Genomic DNA, 16,584 nt, shown 5'->3' with positions numbered 1-16,584 from the left:
AAAATCAAGGACCGTTCTTTAAATTTTATAAATTTACCTTTATAAGCAAAATCATCTACAATGTCTTTATTTCACTCATTTCTCTGAAGATGGGAAAACATCATGATGGACTACTTCTGGGAAAATACTGCTGTAGCTCAACTCTGTTTTCCTTGGCACTTTTTTTTTTTAAGTTTAATTTAGTTTCTATAGTGATATCTTTTTTAAATGGCTGTAATTGCATAAGAAATGAGTATTGACGTGGATCACGCCAAAAGATGTAGCCGCGCACGTTTCCCTATGCAGAAGATTCCCTGATATGGTGATGTTCTTACTACCCTCTTTGGCACTGGTTGGAACATTGATTGCAAATCAGATTGACGTTTGTTTCCTTCTGAAGTTGGGCTTTTCCTAATCCCATCTTTCACCTTGTTCCACAGATGATGGTATTAGTCCAGAGAGAGCTGCACAGGTCATGGGACCCCCAGAGCGATGCCAGCACGCAGCACATGTCATCAACGAGCTTATTCTTACAGCCCAGGTGGGTCTGGCTCTCTGGAGCTTCAATATCTCACCGGCAGGAGCAGCAGGTGCTACCTGGGGCTCTCGGGGCGACACCCTGGAGCAGTCACCCCCTCTCAAGTCACGGTTTTGGAAACCAGTACTCTTGTCAGTTACCTCCCTCCAAGATTATAGCCATGGGCTTCTCTACATCTGTCTCTTTCCCGCCTTCATTTTTGTTTTTGTTTTCCTGCTAGTTTATTATTCGTCTGCCTTTATTGTCTCAGAATCTAGATTTTTTTTCACAAAGTTCCTGACTATTTAAACTGTTTGTGGGATGTAACAGTGCAGATTGCCCGGTTTCAAACAGTCCAGTGTACCTAGTGTAAAAGTAAAGTCTCATCTCAGCTCTAGAAGGCACTCCACGTTCTGCCCAAATCCTGACACTGTCTTCATGCACTTGATTCCATGCACGTCTTCCTCTGGAATGTGAGCAGGCTTGTGTGATGCTGTTAGGATACACCTGCCCCCGTTGCAAATTGCTCTGGAGAACTACTGTAGCTGGTGGCAGGTTGGCACATCATGTCCCCCAGGTTTGTAGGAAAAGTCTGAGAATAATAGGAGCTGAAGAAAGAAGCCAGAGATTAGAAACCACCATCCCAGCTCCGCCACTTTTCATGTGACCTTCAGCAAACCTTTGAACTCCTCTTGGCGTAGTTTTTTTCAGCAGCAAACCAAGGGGTTTGTACCAGGTGATGCACCCCACATGATCCCCTAAGTCATCTGGCGGCACCTGCTGAGGTAACAGGTTTATAGACCCCACCCCCCGCCCCAGATCTCCTGAATCAGAGTATCCAAGAGGGTGGCTTGGATCTCACCCACAGCCCCAGGCAGTTCTTAGGATGAGACAAGTTCAGAGAAGCGTCACTAACTCATCTCTGACATCCTTTTTAGTAGTAAGAACTGATGATCCCAGGACTGCAAAGGCCGTGAGATGATGAGGGGACAGCTTGTCTTTGAGAATCTGTGGCATACCCAGAAAGTTGGCCACGTGTTTGTGTTCTAGCGTAAATCCCTAAAATCACCTTGTTTACTTGTCATTTGTCGCTCATGAAAGCAGAGTGCAACAGAAAGCACTCCAGTGAGCTCGGCTTTCTGCGGGTTTCGATTCTGGGTAAACATTCAGTTTACCCTTCATCGACAGGAGCAGGCTGTGCCGATCGCCTGCTCAGCTTCTCCCTTCCGTGAAGGAGCTCTCAGCTTGACCAGGTTCGCCTTCAGCCTTTCCAAGATTTTAAATGTTGCTGCTCCAAAGTGACTCAAAGGACAAAGGCTGGAATGGGGTGTTTCGCCCTCGAGTGAAAGGAATCTTCCTCGCTTAGGTGTTGGTTGTGGGTTTCGCTCTCTGGTGGGGAAACTGTGAGAATAAGTCGGGAGACTTCTCCAGCCCCGGACCGTGGGCGGATGGGCCTGGCTTGTTCCTCCCTCTCTTGGGGAGCAAGACAGCCCATTTTTCTTTAAAACCCTTTTATTCTTGTTGCTGGTTGAACTGCAGGGTGTTCTGACTCTCAGAGCGGTGTCTGAATGGTTCTCTGTAGCAACCTTGTCGGGAGAGGGTCAGAAGTCATCCTTGCTACTCATGTGTCACTTTCAAAAGCTCATAGCTCTTCAGCATCTAATATCTGGTTTCTGGTAGGCCCAGCATTGAGAAGAAAACCAGCTCCTGATGCCTGTAGATTAAGGCCCAGTAATTAAAACTCCAGGGATAAGGGCACTGGGCTTTAGACTTCGGAATTTATAGCTGACTGCCTGTTTTAGTTGGGTGTGTTTGTGCTGTTTATGTAACCACGTGATTCATCCGCGCACGTCTTCTTGAATGCGCCCGTGATCTGTGTTAATTCGACTTGTAAAGAGCCTTCAGAGTCTGAAATGTGGAAAGGTGCTCAGGTTCTAATGTGTGGCGTTGATTACATCCTGTCACTTAACCTCCTCCCCGGAGATGAAAAATAGTGCTGGTGGCAGTGACAGAAATGTCACCTGAGCTTTGCTTCCTTCCCAGGAAAGAGATGGCTTCGGAGGCCTGGCGGTAGCCAGAGGAAGAGGCCGTGGCCGCGGTGACTGGAGCGTGGGAAACCCTGGTGGCATCCAGGAGATAACCTACACAGTGCCGGCAGATAAGTGCGGCCTCGTCATAGGCAAAGGTAAGAGGCGGTTGCTGGAGTTCGGCGTTCCCCTTCCAGGTGTTTGACCTGAGAGCAGACAGGCCACGTCCAATACCTTTGAAGCACAAAGTTCCTTCTGTTTGCTGCCCTTGACTGAGGGGACCAGGTCCGAGGCATCGGCTGCCTTCTGCAGGAACCGTCCTCTGCATGGGCCCTCGTGAATGGGGCAAAGCCAGTACTTCATTACAGCGTGTAAACAGATGGTCGGGAAGACCCGCTGCCTGTGGAAGCAGCTTAGGTTGTTGAGGCACCCTGAACAGGTGAGGGGCCGCTGAGTGTTTGTCGATCGACTGATTGGTGATTAACTCACCTCCAGGGAGCTTAGAGGAACCGTTAAGATAATTTCCTCAAGCGAAGATTGCTTTCTGACGAGTGCGTCACTTTGTTCCTTACTGGATTTGGGTATTTGCTCTCTACTGACACAACATGTGAAAGTGGCTTTTATCTTTTCAACATATTTACCAAGAGTATCAGGCACCCTGTGGAGGGAAATAAAAATTGACTTGTTAGTTGTTTCTAGGCATTTTAGAGGACGTTGTGTAGAAGCCCTCATCAACGGCTAACGTGGCTCCTTCCTGTCCTTCAGCGAAGAGCGAGCGAGAGCAGGCAGGTTTCTAGGCCATTGTTGCTGGCTCACCTGGGCTGGCCTTGACCAAGGAAGGCTGCTGGGAGCAGGTCTGGGGCTCGCGGAGCAGTGGGCTTAGCTTCTCTGCTCTCTAAGCAAAGCCCTTGACCTGGTGGGAAACTCATGTTCAGCATTGGGTTTTGTATTTGCCTATTTATTCCCTTTGTATGTGTTTGGCAACATATGGAAGAAATAAATACAGTTTTCTCCCTAGAGTTTCCCCAGTTTCTGTGATCACCAGACATCTCTTAGCTGTTGGAGGGGTGCTAGCATCCCGTGGAACCTGACTTGGGAACGTCTTCACCGGCAGAAAGCTGAGGCTGGCGTGGCACGTCCTCACGAGCCGGCACAGGGCTGGAATTCCTCCTGTCCCCCTCATTCACCTCCCAGAATCTGCACTGGGTCCCACTGCTGGACAGTGTGTGTTTTATGCTCTTCTAAAATGTTTCTCTCTTGTATCCGTGTTGTCCCTGGGTGGTTAACCTCTCAGGGGTGTAGGAACGACGTAGGTTTGCTTTAATTTTCTGGCAGGGCGTACATGCTGGGAGGTGTTTAATGGACATTGTTGGCTGCCCAAATGCTGTGATAAGTCAGACGTGCTGCCCAGGCCATCAGCTGGCCTGCTGCCATGAGGTTAAATCCAGCTGATGCCTGGAGTTCAAGAATCAGATCTAGGTTTTTCTGTGCTTTTTGAGAACCATTTTGTCAACGAGGTTTTCATGGGAAGTGTCGTCTCTAGACCTGGCAGCGCCTTTCCGTCTTCACTGTGATGGTTCCTCCTAGTCAGTGAAACCTCGGTACTCACAGGACAGTCGCTCATAGTTTGTCCTCTACAAAGTCATCCTGAGCGATCCCCAGAGGGAGGAGACAGCAGAACGTAGCAGTAACTGATGCTGTGTCCTGGTGCTCCAGTAGCAGCCTTGGGAAGCCAGGCTAAGTTTCGTTTAGGCAGGAGCAGGGGCCTTTCTGTAACTCCCCGCCCCAGGGGCTGGGTATGAGGTCTTCCTGTTTCTGGGGAAAGGCGCGGGGTGAGGGGAGCCACACGCAGGCAGGCCCTGCAGCCCTTGGACAGACGCTGCACCTCCCTGGGCCCCTGCTGGATTTCCATGATAAATACAGCAATAGTGACAGATAGTGTGGCCAGCCCTGCTCTTGTCAACCCAGCCTTTTAGCAGGTTTGATTAATTGCTTTACGATTTCACATCCAGCCGGGGGCCACTGGTGGGTCGCTTCTGCCCCCCGTCAGGTGGAAGAATGGGGCAGGCTGCTGAATGAGCCTGTAGACGGCCACCATGTGCCAAGCTGGCGACCTCCTCTTAAAGGAAGATGAACTTAAATTAACTCCTTCCGGCCCCGTGCAGTTTTGCGGTGCCTCCTCGCCTTATTAGCATGGGCCTGAGGCCTCAGGGAGGAGTCTGGGGCTGCTGGTCCAAGTGCCTGATGGAGGGGAGCCGGTCTGGGCCCGTGGGGACCGAGTGGTCTGAGCAGAGGGTGGGGTGGGGGTCCCTTCAAGTGCTGGGTGTGCAGTGGGAAGGTGTCCGCCTACTCTTGGCTCCTCGGCGCTCCCTAAGAACACTCTTGCCTAGGAGCCAAGCTGCTGGCTTTTCCTGATGCCAAGGAGGTAGAATCCATGACCTGAGTGAAGGTGGGTAGTTGTGGGGCTGGGGGGGCTTGCGCGTACCTGGAAGCAAAGTGAAGCTGCTGAAGACTGTCTGTGACTCCTGCCTCGGCTGGTGCTGCCCCTGAGACCACGTGTTTGCTCAAGGCTCAAGGTGTAGACAGCACAGGGACCCCTCCCCTAAACTCAGCAGACCTTTAGGGAAACCATGCATACAACACTGTGGTCTGCTGGGCTGTTCTTTTTTTTAATTTGCTTTTAAATTTAAAACTACCCTAAACCGAGCTAACATCCTGCCCAGACTAACGTTTGAACCAAGCTTTCTTGAATGCCGACTGTCTCCTGGTTTCCTTACTACGGTGTAAGGGCCGCTCACACTTCCTTCAGGAAGAATGGCTGGACCCAGGCCCCACCTTTGCATCCTGACCCTCGTAGAATCCCATCATGCTTTCTGGATGAGATGAGCCGTGCCTGCTCTTGGTGTCCCTTACTTACCTGCCCCTCGATGCTTTTGTTCAGACGTGGCTTTCCAGCAGGGCCGGTGGAGCGCAGGTTGGGAGTTTGAAGGATTGTGGACGTGTTACAATGAAACGAGAAATGTCACTGCAGCTTATTTTCGACTCTGGGTGGGGAGGGGTGACACGGAGACTGGCCTTTAGTCTTCGTTTTGACCCTTTGGGGCTCCCTGGTACCCTGCGTCAGATTTTATACACATCGTCTTTTTCCAGTTCTGCAGAACTCTGTGCTCCAAGTTTTCCTTGAATTCTGGCTCCGCCACCCCAATTGAGCAGAGCTGATCTGTAAGTTCTGTGAAATTTGAAGAGAAGAATCAAACCATTGTTACACTGGTGGAGCTTTTGTTACGCAAATTTCATTAAGAGACTGGGACTCTCACAGGTTTTTCAAAGAGTCCAACTACATTTTCATTAGCCCCACTCCACCCAGGCCTCTGTGACCTCCATTCTCAGGCTGCCGCTCTGTCTAGACCTGTCCCCCACCCACGGAGGAAGAAGAGACTTGAGAAGAGACAGGATGGGATATTAAAGGCTTGAGTGGGCTCTGGGTATTGTTGGGGCCTGTGGCCGTCTGTTTGACCTGTGGAGGGCGGGAGACAGCAGTGCGGTGGGCTGAAGGCCCGCATTGTGCCAGGGAGGGGCCATCAGGTCACCATTCTCATGCTGAGAAGGATGGAGTGCCTTCTCCGGAGCTGAGCTCACTGTGTGCAGATCTGTGGGCCAAGGCCCAGACCTGGTTTCTGGGCCACTCCAGGCCTCTGCATAGGACACTGAGATGGAGACCAGCTGGTGCCACGTGGTGTCATTGCGCCTCAGCTTTGCTTCACAAGTCTGGCTTCACAAATGAGACAGCTCTGGTTTTTACAAGAGCTGTTTTAAAGTATAAATGGAAAGTCCTTGTCTACTCTTAGGACGAGCACTGGTGTGCAGAAAATACCCATTCCTCCTCCGGAGGAGGGAACTGTAGTCACCTGCTCTTCTGTGTCCTGCCCGCAGGGGGCGAGAACATCAAAAGCATAAACCAGCATTCAGGAGCGCACGTGGAGCTTCAGCGGAACCCGCCTCCCAGCACGGACCCCAGCCTGCGGATGTTCACCATCAGGGGCCTTCCTCAGCAGATCGAGCTGGCCAGACACCTCATCGACGAGAAAGTGGGCGTACGTACAAGGTCCTTTCCCCACCTGGGAGATAGGAGCTGGGCTTCCATTTGGATGTCCAAGGCGCCTGTTTCTCCCCAGAACCTTGTACTTCCTGTGGCTCTTGGTCCTCACGTGATGTGAGGGCAACAGCCCCCTCCCACGTTGCTGAGGGGGAAGGTCGGGGCGCAGGGACACCAGGGCCAGGCCCAGACGCGCAGAGCTCGCCCAGGCCACCGCAGCTCAGGCCCCGAGCCGTTGGCCCTGCAGGCGTAGATGAGCAGCCAGGGCCGGCAGCCTTCCCCCAGCACTGCCCCCGGACTCCCACTGGCATCGCCCCGGCGGCCAGCCCTGCAGGCAGCGTTCATTGACTCTGGCTTTAGTTTCAGGCACCTCAAAGCAGATAAAGAAAGGGAGTGTTGATGGAGGACAGATTGGCCACTGCTCACCTCAAAGGGGACGTAGAAGGGCAGAAAGCCGTGGGCCAGCCTGAATTGACGGGACAGTCAGCAGGTCGGTCCCTACCCCCAGGGCGACACGCTAGGGCAGTTGTGGTGGTGCCGGTATTGGCTGTGTGGTGGTATCGGTTGCTCAAGGGGCAGAAGCTGTTTCTGCAAGTAAAGCCCACTGTGGGCAAGGAAGGCTAGTGCGCGTGCCACAGGGCATCTTCACTTCACTTGTCTCTCTCCCCGAAAGCTGTGGTTTGCCTCGGGGTGGGCCTGGGCAGAGGGTGCAGGCGCAGCCGACAGGAGGTGAGAGTTCCCTCTGTGTCCTGACAGGGTGCCAGTCTCGGAGCGCCCGGAGCCTTCGCACAGGGCCCCTTCAGCCAGCCACCTGCCGCGCCGCATCAGAAGTGAGTCTTTTCTTGACTGCAAGAACTCACTGCCCCCAAGGGGTCCTCCTTTTCCAGCTACTTCCAGGGAGTGCCAGCCGAAAGCCGCAAGTTCTGGGCGTGGGCAGGACTCCTCTCCTTCTCTCTTACTGGTGGTCCCTCTGGCCTGTCTGTTGCTCAGTGACCAGTGCTGGGGCGAGAGCCTTCCCAGAGGGCGGAGGGTCTTGTGGTCCCGCCAGCATCCCGTAGGAGAGCTCACCGCCCTGGGGCTGGGTGGCGGGAGGGTTTTTGTTTGTTTGTTTGTTTTTGCAAAAGCCGTTGTATCGTCTTTATTTGTTTTCCACTTTCTTTTAGCACCTTTCCTCCGAGGAGCTCAGGGTGCTTCCCAAACATGGCCGCTAAAGTGAACGGAAGCCCTCACAGCGCGCCTGTGAGGTGGGTGGGCCGCCTTTACTCCGCCCTGCCGCGTCTCCAGCAGAGGGCGCTGTGCTTGCCGCGGGGGCGGGCGCAGGGGCTGGGGGGTGGGGTGCGGCCTGCCCTGGAATGAGTCCTCTTGTCCTCCGCAGTGGTCCTCCGGCCTTCCTGACCCAGGGCTGGGGCAGCACCTACCAGGCGTGGCAGCAGCCCACACAGCAGGTTCCAAGTAAGTGACTCGGGAGGAGGTGGGATGCCCCCGGGGACAGGCCTGCTGGGCTCATCTCTAGCTGGGCGGGGACAGGGGGCCCCGCCTCTCTCCTGGCCCACCTTCTCAGCAGCAGCCTTCCGTCACTCTGGTCCCCCAGAAACGGGTCCGAAAGGCCTGTGGGCCCTGAGAGTGTGGTTTGACCTGAGCCCCTTCCACCGCTGCAGCCTCTTCAAGCAGCCCCGCCTAATGGGTGCCCCGCCTGCTCCCCTCCTCTGGCCTCAAGGTGGTCTTCTCCCTCTCTCCTCCCCAGCACCATCTTAGAAAAGGATTCTCTATCTCCCGAACTTCCAGAAAGCGCATGATTAGAGAATTTGCTCTCTAAGAAAACTGATTGTAAAAGAGAAGGTTCTAGTTGGAATTAAACCCCCTCCCACTCTCTGGCCCCCACGTCAGCTTCAGGAGTCATCCTTGAGTTTTACTGCTGGTAGAGCCCATCTTGCACAGCCTTCCAAACAAAAACAAAAACCTTACCTTAGGTTCTTTTGACGTCTGAAGGGCCAGCCTGGTGGTGTTTGGAAAGCGCTGTTCAGCACATCTGCAGGCTCCCCTCGGAGCGCCAGGCTGCAGGACACGTGCTGCAGCTTTGCCCACAAGGGGCTGGGCCCGGGGTTCTACCTCTTTCCCCTTGAGCAGAGTGCTGGGTGTGAGACCCTGCCCCGGGGCGCCTGGTCAGGTTCACAGCTGGAGAAGCCCCCCCACACGTCTGGAGCAGTGCTGGGCAGCCTGAGGCATGTCCCCGCTTCTCTAGGGCTCCAGTTCTGTCATCTGTGAAATGAAGGGTTTGGATTTGATTTCTAAAGTACTTGTGAGCTCTGAAATTGCATGGTTGTGTTTGTTCCCTCTCTTCCCCCTTTCTTACTTTCTTACGAAATACCTTAAACGTGCAGAATATCTTAAAGAACTTCACCACGAACACCTACACACCACCCAGATTCCACCCTCCCCATTTCACTGTGCTCACTTAGCCCGCAGCCCGGGCGTGTTTCGCTTCCTCCTGTTCCATCAGAGAGCACCCCCAGGGTGGGAGGCGACCCAGATAGGGTTCCCCAGTGCCCATCGCCCAGGACAGAGGACCTGGGAGAAGCCCTAGACTGTGGGGAGGCTTTGCGTTGAAGCTGCAGGGGACACGTCCACCTCCGTGCAGGGGGCAGTTCCCGCAGAGCCCGCCCCGCTGCCTCCTCAGGCTAGGCGGGCGAGGAGTTGGCAAAGGTACGTGGGCTGAGCGAGAGAAAGCGCAGCTAGCGCCTGCGCCGTGCACCACGCACCAGCCTTCACCTGTGGTGTCGCTTGGTTCACTCGGGAATGGAGAATTGGTTTGGGTCCGAAGAAAAATCCCACTTGCCCACAGCCTCCGTGTCTGAGGGGGCAGTTCCTGCTGCCGCGTTGCCCAGGCCTTGCCTTCTCCTGGTGCCAGCGTCCAGCTCCGAGTCCCGTCCTGCCGCAGCGCGGGGAGGAGGGGTCCCCACACACACCGACTGTCCTCGTGCCTGCGCCCCTCCTCAGCCTTGAGGAAATTAACTCTTGGGGAAAGCATTGTGCCTTGAAATGTGTTTTTGAGCACGTCCTTCCTGCCTGCTGCAGGCTGTGATTCTAACCGAAAAAAAGGACGTGCCGGCGGGGGGTGCCCTTGGCAGAAGGAGGGTCCCGACTTCCAGCTGTGGTCAAGTCTTTTAAACACTACCCGCCCCCCGTGCCCCTGGGCAGGCTGCTGCTCTGCTCCCCCCAGCCCAGCCTTTCTGCCCCCAGTGATGTGGAGAGGAGGGCGGGGACGACCCCCAACACGTCCTCGCCCTCACCCCAGACAGGCGCGAGGCTGGGGGTCAGGTGTGTACCCCGTCTTCTGTCGTCACCTTGAGCGCAGTCTCTGGACACTTCCTCTGTGTGTCCCCTGTAGTTCTCGTCGTGGAAAGGCAAAGCCATCAGTCCTTGAACAGAAGGGCCAGGGAAAGGGAGTGGTCAGCGCCATTCGGATTCTTTGTCGGTTTGCAGGCCAATCCAGGGAGCCGCAGACAGCACTCTGGCCCCGGGGGCTCTGCTCGTGGCAGCCCAGAGTCCCCGACTGAAGAGAGTTGAGGCCCTGCCTGCTGGTCGCCTTGCGGGGCAGCTGTCTGCCAGCCCCAGCCTCGCTGGCCTGGGTGGAGGCCCTCTTGGGGGTCGGCCTGGCTCCTCCCCCAGCCCCCCCACCCCGGGCCACAGGGGCAAGGGAGTGAGTGCAGAGAGCAGGGCCTGGAGCCTGCGGGCTGGGGGCCGAGGCCCCGGGAGCCCGGAGGCCTGACTGCTTTTGTGTTCTTCGCCCAGGCCAGCAGAGCCAGCCGCAGAGCAGCCAGCCCGACTACAGCAAGGCCTGGGAAGACTATTACAGGAAACAGAGTGAGTGCGCTGGTCCTTCTTAACAAGCGGCTCCCCGGCCACACAGCCCCCAGGACTGTAGACCTCAGAGGCCGTGGCTCCCTGACCCCTTTTTCTCTTTCCCGCTTTCCCTGTGTGAGTCGGATCTCCGCGTCCACCTTTGCCACCCTCTCCCCACGTGTGCCTGTGAGGGGAGACGCGCGGTCGTCCTTTGCCGTCCTCCAGTCCTCGCGCTTCTCTCCTGGGCTCTAAAGGGCCCGGAAGGGCATGGCACCTACCCTCAGGGACAGTCCCGGCCTTGGCCGTCCACTTGAGAACCACCGGGTTAGGACTCAGACCAGCCGGGAGCCGTTTCCTGACTGCCTTGCGGTCTTGCCGCTGCCCGGCTCTAAGGCCGCTTCAGGACAGGTGAAGAGGAAGGGCGCGGTGAGACTCAGAGCAGGGAGTCCAGGGTCGGAGCGGGTGCTGAGTTGCTTTTCTTCCAAAGTAAGCTCTTTTCCTAACTGTGCCAGTTTTCTTAACTAAGCCAGTCTTTTTAAAAAGAGGAGGAAACCTAATCACAACCAAAAACAAAAAAAAAATACCCTAAGTGAATCATTTAAAATTAGTACTAAGGTCTCTGGTGTGAATCCCAAAACTGCTGAACCAGAATGTTTGGGTATCGTTGGAAGGAGGTGTCTCACGTATCTTGAGTCTGAAGGGTGTTACTTGCTAGTTGGAAGAGCTCAGGTCATAGGCCGTCAAAGAAATGTTCACCCTGTGTTTGGGATCATTACCAGGTCAGTACCCTTCTGGGGGCCAGGGTGGGGGTCAGGGAGGTCACCGTCACCTGGAGCACCTGGTGAAAGTCTTCCCAGAGCCCCCCGTCCAGATTCCCAGACACGCGTGGGCCGGGATGCCCCGCGCAGGTGCACACCCCCCCGTGCGGGGCACCCGCTTTCTCGCCCCCCCTCCTCCCTCTCCGGCCCAGGGCACTGACTGGGAGCCGGCAGGACAGGCAGACAGATGCAGAGAATGTGATTCTGGAGAGACAAGACAGACACGAAGGTCTTGTAGGAGTGGAGCAGGGGCCGGCCGAGGAGAGGCTGATAACCGCGCTTTCTGCAGCAGTGCTCGGGCAGAGCAGTCCTGGCGCAGCTCGCTGAGGGGTCTGGAGGGAGAGCGTGAGCATCGGGCGCTTGTCCCGGATGCCCCCGAGGCTTTGGGAAGGGATCCTTCCAGGCTGACGGTGTCCTTGCCTCCCACAGGCGCGTCCCTGCTCCCAGTAACCCGTGCTTTGCTTTGTCCATCAGGTCACGCCGCCAGCGCCGCTCCTCAGGCCAGCTCCCCGCCGGACTACACAATGGCCTGGGCGGAGTATTACAGACAGCAGGTCGCGTTCTACGGGCAGACATTAGGGCAGGCTCAGGCCCACAGCCAGGTCTGTAGCCGGTCCAGCACTGCCAAGACTTCCCAGACCAACCCCGACCCCCCCGCCCAAGCCTTCTGCGTGTGCCTGACCCTGGGGCCCGAGCACAGGGGGAACCGCGTGGGCCCCGGCACTGCTCAGCACGGCCGCCGTCTGCACAGCACCCCGCGGCAGCCTCCCTGGCCCCCTCCTCGCCCCAGACAGGACAGGTTTGAGCCAAGTGGGAGAACTGTTTGGGCAGAGCCCCTACCGGGACGAGCCTGATCTTCCCTCAAATCCAGACCCAGAGCGCGGTGCTGAGTGGCACTCAGTTTCCTCCTCTGGGCCCCAGGTCCCCCAGCTATAAAGGAGCGTGCCGAACTTAGCTGACCCTGGGCAAGCGTGGCACCAGCTAGGGAGTAAGCCCAGCGCTGGGGCCACTCCCCAGGCCTGTTCTTGAAAAGGGTGGTGTGGCCAGGCCGTCACGCTTGTCCCCGGGCAGCAGAGAGGGGCAACAGGAGTAGGGCTAGTCCACACCCTCTGAAGGCTGGGCCCTGCCTGGAAGCCTGGAGGGCTCTGTCTAATCAGAGGCCCAGAATGGTTTTCTTATAAATGCACGGAAGAGGACCAACTGCTCCCGCAGGTCACATCTCAGGTGCATTTTTCAGGCCATCAGTGCTGACTGATGCCAGTCTGGCCCCTATGGACAGTGTGTCAGTTACCACAGGCCCTGGACCCAAGGCCAGTCGTTCACCTCACTGCCCAAATGGCCCTCTGGGCCTGGTGGGAACAGGTGGCGGGGTGGTAGGTGACTGAGAAGAGGCATCACTCGCTCACTCCCCTCTCCCCGCCCAGCATCCCCTGTGGAAGGAGGTGCCCCGGGGCCTCCTGTACGAGAGAGGTTTTGTCTGGGCCAGATCCCATGACAAGGCCCGGAAGGATGGCGCGTGCCCGCAGGCGTGTGTGCGTGCATGTGTGTCAGCTCCTGTCACCTCCCTGCAGACAGCCCCCGACCTCAGGCCAGCACTTGAGAACTCGCCGTCAGACTAACTGCTCTCCCCCTTCCTTCCACAGGAACAGTAGGACAGTGGCCTGCAGCCCCTTTTCCCCGCCGCCCCCGAAACCATTGTGAGCAAAACCTATTTGTAACAGAGGTTTTTAGATGTGCAAACCTTTTGATGAAGAACCTTTGTTTTGTTCTGTGAAACACTATATTTAGACTAACAGAATTTTTCTAAAAATCGGGAAAATCAGTTACTAAAAATTGCTGATAATTTTTGTTTTGTTATTTTTGTTTGTTACTTCAAATGTGTAAGCTCTGGGATTCTTTTTGGAGCAATACCTGCAAATTCGGGCACCAGAATGTGCCGCAGAGCAGTGACATTTCAACATGGTGTGTTTTTGTTTTGTTTTGTTTGCATGTCTTTTTATTTACAGTTTTTCTGTTGCAACAGAAAGTGGCTTGGAAGTCTTAGGTGGCTTGTAACAAATTCTTTAAAAAAATTTTTAAACAGTATTTAAATATTCTTAAATGTGTAAATTCATTAAATGTTTTACTTCTAATTTCTTGTATCTTGGCTGTCTGGTTTTATTGCATTTTTTAAAAAACTGAACTATTATGTATTGTAATTAATTATGTGAATTCTGAATTGAGACAGATAATTGTATTGCTGTCCAACAGGGCTCGGGAGGGGGCATTTTATAGGGTTTGTATAATTTCTAGAGTTCTAAAGGGGTAATAATATAAAAATGTGTTTGTGTGTTTAGCAGACGTTTTTTCATGTCTCCATGACCTACCGATTGCAATTGTGTATCTAAGACCTCCAAGCTTGTTTTAAAAACAAAACAAAAAAACCTTTCTCTATTCTCTCAGAAATATAAATACTGTTATTTTTAATATTAAAAATAAATTCAATATAACTTTTAACAAACACTGTGGAACATTAAACCGCATAAAAATGTAGTAACTATTTTTTAATTCCAAGGTGTTTTTTGCTTTTTTCTTTTAAATATTTTCTTAATATTTGTCAAATTAACTAGATGAATAAATAAATCTAGCATTAACCACAATATGAATTAAATAATTTTGATTTAATAAAAGGGATAATATGATTTCCAGTGTTTACTGTAGCGTATCTTGTACAGATAACATGTATTTTTAAAGGAAAGAAAAACGGAATTGAAGCTATTTTTTCTTGCGTTTTTCAATTGACCTGGGGGACATTCCGTTTGAGATATACTGAAGTTACAGTGTCTGGGGTTTTTCTCCTTATTTTCCTTATAATGCTTGAAATGTCTAACTATTAAAAAAGGCAATTGGAAAATGTTATGCATGTTGTTTTTTAAAAAAAGTGTTGTTTTTATTGGACTGACAATTCATTTTACACTCTACATAATAAAATTTCCACAAGACATCTTGTGGGCAAAGTACTTTTAGTCTGTTTGCTCTCCGTTTGCTTGTCCCTCCCGCTGCCCCTGCCCGCCGCCCCCCGAGATAAAGGCGAGGACTCTGGCCGCTCTTGGCCGATCGTCTTGCGCTATGTCGGCCCGACCCAGCTGGTGCACAGCCTACGTCTGTAGCTACTTCGTTAAGTTAATTTTATCTTCACGGCTTTGTATAATCTAACGGTTTAACTCGAGAGCCTTGGTTACCTCAGCCCCTCTTACCTGTCACATCTGCTCATCTCTTGATGTGGGTGTGACACCAAGAAGTCAACCACGAGGTTCCTTGCGCAGAGGTGCTGCCGTCCCAAGTGGAGCTGGAAGATTCATCGAAGGGGGTCAGCGCGGCTCGCCCTCTCCCTTCCACACGCCTCCCCACACGTGCGCCTGAGGAGTGGGGACCGAAGCGGTCAGTCTGGCCCGCAGCCTGCTCCCTCCCTGTGTGGGTGCTGTTTACTCTCAGCCCTGGACCGGCTGTGGGACCCTGAGCTGCTGAGAGAGCTGGAAAGTGCTGGCGACTGTGCTCATTTTGTTTCACTGTTTTCATTAAGGAAACAAAAAGGGGGTGTCCTTACCCATAGGTTGAAACCACCGTGGAGGGTCCTGTGGTTTCAGGGCACACGGGGACAGTGTGGGCCCTGGACTGCAGGGTTATTGAGGAGCAAAGGAGATCGGCCTTCGACTCCTTCTTTTCCTGCTTCCTTGCCCGTTGACGGAAGCAGCCGGCTTTGAGCACAGCTCTCCCCTTGACTGTGAACGTGCCCTGCCTCTGCCGCTCGCTGTACACGGAGGCCTCTCTTCATTCAGACACAGTGCTGCTAGGAGGATCCTGTTAGAACCCTCCTTATGGCTCATTCTCATGTGTGTGTTTCCAGTTCTGGTCCCTTTTCTTTTCTCTACCCCAGGCTCTAAGAGGAGGGGAAAAAAAGCATCTGTGGCTTCTTTAGGCCAAAAAGGGGTATGGAGAGCGGCCCATCTGCAGCCATTCTGAGGCCTGTTGAGAGCCGGAAGATAAAGAGGAGATGTGGCATCTTTAACTACACCTCTAGAGAATCGAGGTTGACGTTGAGAAATTGAATAGTAAAAGCCACTTGGAAGGAAGGAGGGGTCGAGCCAGAGGAGGGCATAAACGCTGATGATGGGAAAGGGAATTAGGGAGAGGGCATTACAGAGAAGGCTTCCTTCTAATTCATCTTCCAAGCTCTGTGCCAAAACAGCATTTGGCATGGTTCACAGGGAGCGACTGTGTGATAATGAACCCTAAGGTGTCCCTTAATTGAAGACTGAGCATTGCGGTTTGTGCCAAGAGTCATAAATGGTGCAGGCTTGCAGGAGGACGCATTTTCTTAAATGTATCGGTGAGTACAGATTAGCGCTTGTCCCCAGTGAAATGCCCGTACTATAAATTATGGAAGTCTCTCTCTCTCTCTCTCTCTCTCTCTCTCTGTCTGTCTGTCTGTCTCTCTCTCTCTCTCCCTCTCTGATGCAGCCTTTTATTGAGGCACGGGGGAGGAGAGGCGGGGTGCAGTCCAGCAGGAGGCTGGGGGAAAGTTTGCAAGCATATGAAATTTGGCCTCTCATTAACATGGCGCCCACGGAAGATGGTTTTCATCAGCAGTCTGGTGTCCTGGAAGGCTGAAGTGCTTGAAATGTACCAAGTTCAGCGATTGTGTTCCATTAAGAAAGCTGCATGGTCATCACGGAAGGGACAGTGTGTGTGTTGGGGGAGGCAGGGGAGGAGGGCGGGTGCCCAGTCTGTCTGCAGAACTCTCGCCCCACCTCCCATACTCCATCACACTTGCATGCTCGAGCTCTGCCAGCCGCCCAAGCTCCGGATCCAAAGACCCAGCTGGGCTGTTCCCAACCCACCCAAGAGTTTGGGCCGAGGGCGGGGAGTCCGCCAGTCAGTGTGAAACCAGAGACTAACCCTGGTCTCAGGTAGGAGGTGCAGTCTTCCCAGTGTCCCTCTCAAGTGGTGACCATCCACGATGTCCTCCTGCAGCCCCCACAGTCAGGTTGGCTGGGGTACAGATGGCGTGTTGCAGGGCTTGGTCCAAGAGGGAGTTTGGACGCCACGGGGCCTCAGCCTCTAGCTGGCTACGGCAGCACTGTTTCCCGAGCCCACTTCTGGCCCACTGGGGCCCAGCTGGGGTTTTTAAGATGGGCTAATGCAAATGGCCCTGATAGACTCTTCGAGATTAATGGCCAGAAAGTGGGTTGACGCTCAGTTCCGCGGGGCGTGCCGGTCCTGGGTCCGCATCTTGGGTGGGTGGAAGGGCAAGTGAAGACAGCC

The 16,584-nt window shown here is 53.9% G+C and overlaps 1 protein-coding gene across 3 annotated transcripts in view; it reads left to right on the top strand.

Moving 5' to 3' along the window:
* Window positions 1–14,178, top strand: part of FUBP3 (far upstream element binding protein 3) — a 49,225-nt gene extending 35,047 nt beyond the window's left edge. For 2 of the 3 annotated variants that reach the window (XM_060013966.1, XM_060013967.1), the window contains exons 11-19: window positions 420–520; window positions 2,540–2,681; window positions 6,457–6,617; window positions 7,376–7,449; window positions 7,783–7,863; window positions 7,995–8,071; window positions 10,412–10,483; window positions 11,755–11,882; window positions 12,924–14,178. In XM_060013966.1, the coding sequence (XP_059869949.1) occupies window positions 420–520; window positions 2,540–2,681; window positions 6,457–6,617; window positions 7,376–7,449; window positions 7,783–7,863; window positions 7,995–8,071; window positions 10,412–10,483; window positions 11,755–11,882; window positions 12,924–12,932 (845 nt within the window). In that variant the 3' untranslated portion in view covers window positions 12,933–14,178. The remainder of the gene's footprint in view (window positions 1–419; window positions 521–2,539; window positions 2,682–6,456; window positions 6,618–7,375; window positions 7,450–7,782; window positions 7,864–7,994; window positions 8,072–10,411; window positions 10,484–11,754; window positions 11,883–12,923) is intronic. The other variant, XM_060013968.1, reaches the window with a different exon arrangement.
* The last annotated feature ends 2,406 nt before the right edge of the window (window positions 14,179–16,584 follow it).

The sequence above is a fragment of the Delphinus delphis genome, chromosome 6, assembly GCF_949987515.2.
Source record: "Delphinus delphis chromosome 6, mDelDel1.2, whole genome shotgun sequence".
Lineage (NCBI taxonomy): Eukaryota > Metazoa > Chordata > Mammalia > Artiodactyla > Delphinidae > Delphinus > Delphinus delphis.
This window is presented reverse-complemented; position numbering and strand designations above follow the sequence as displayed.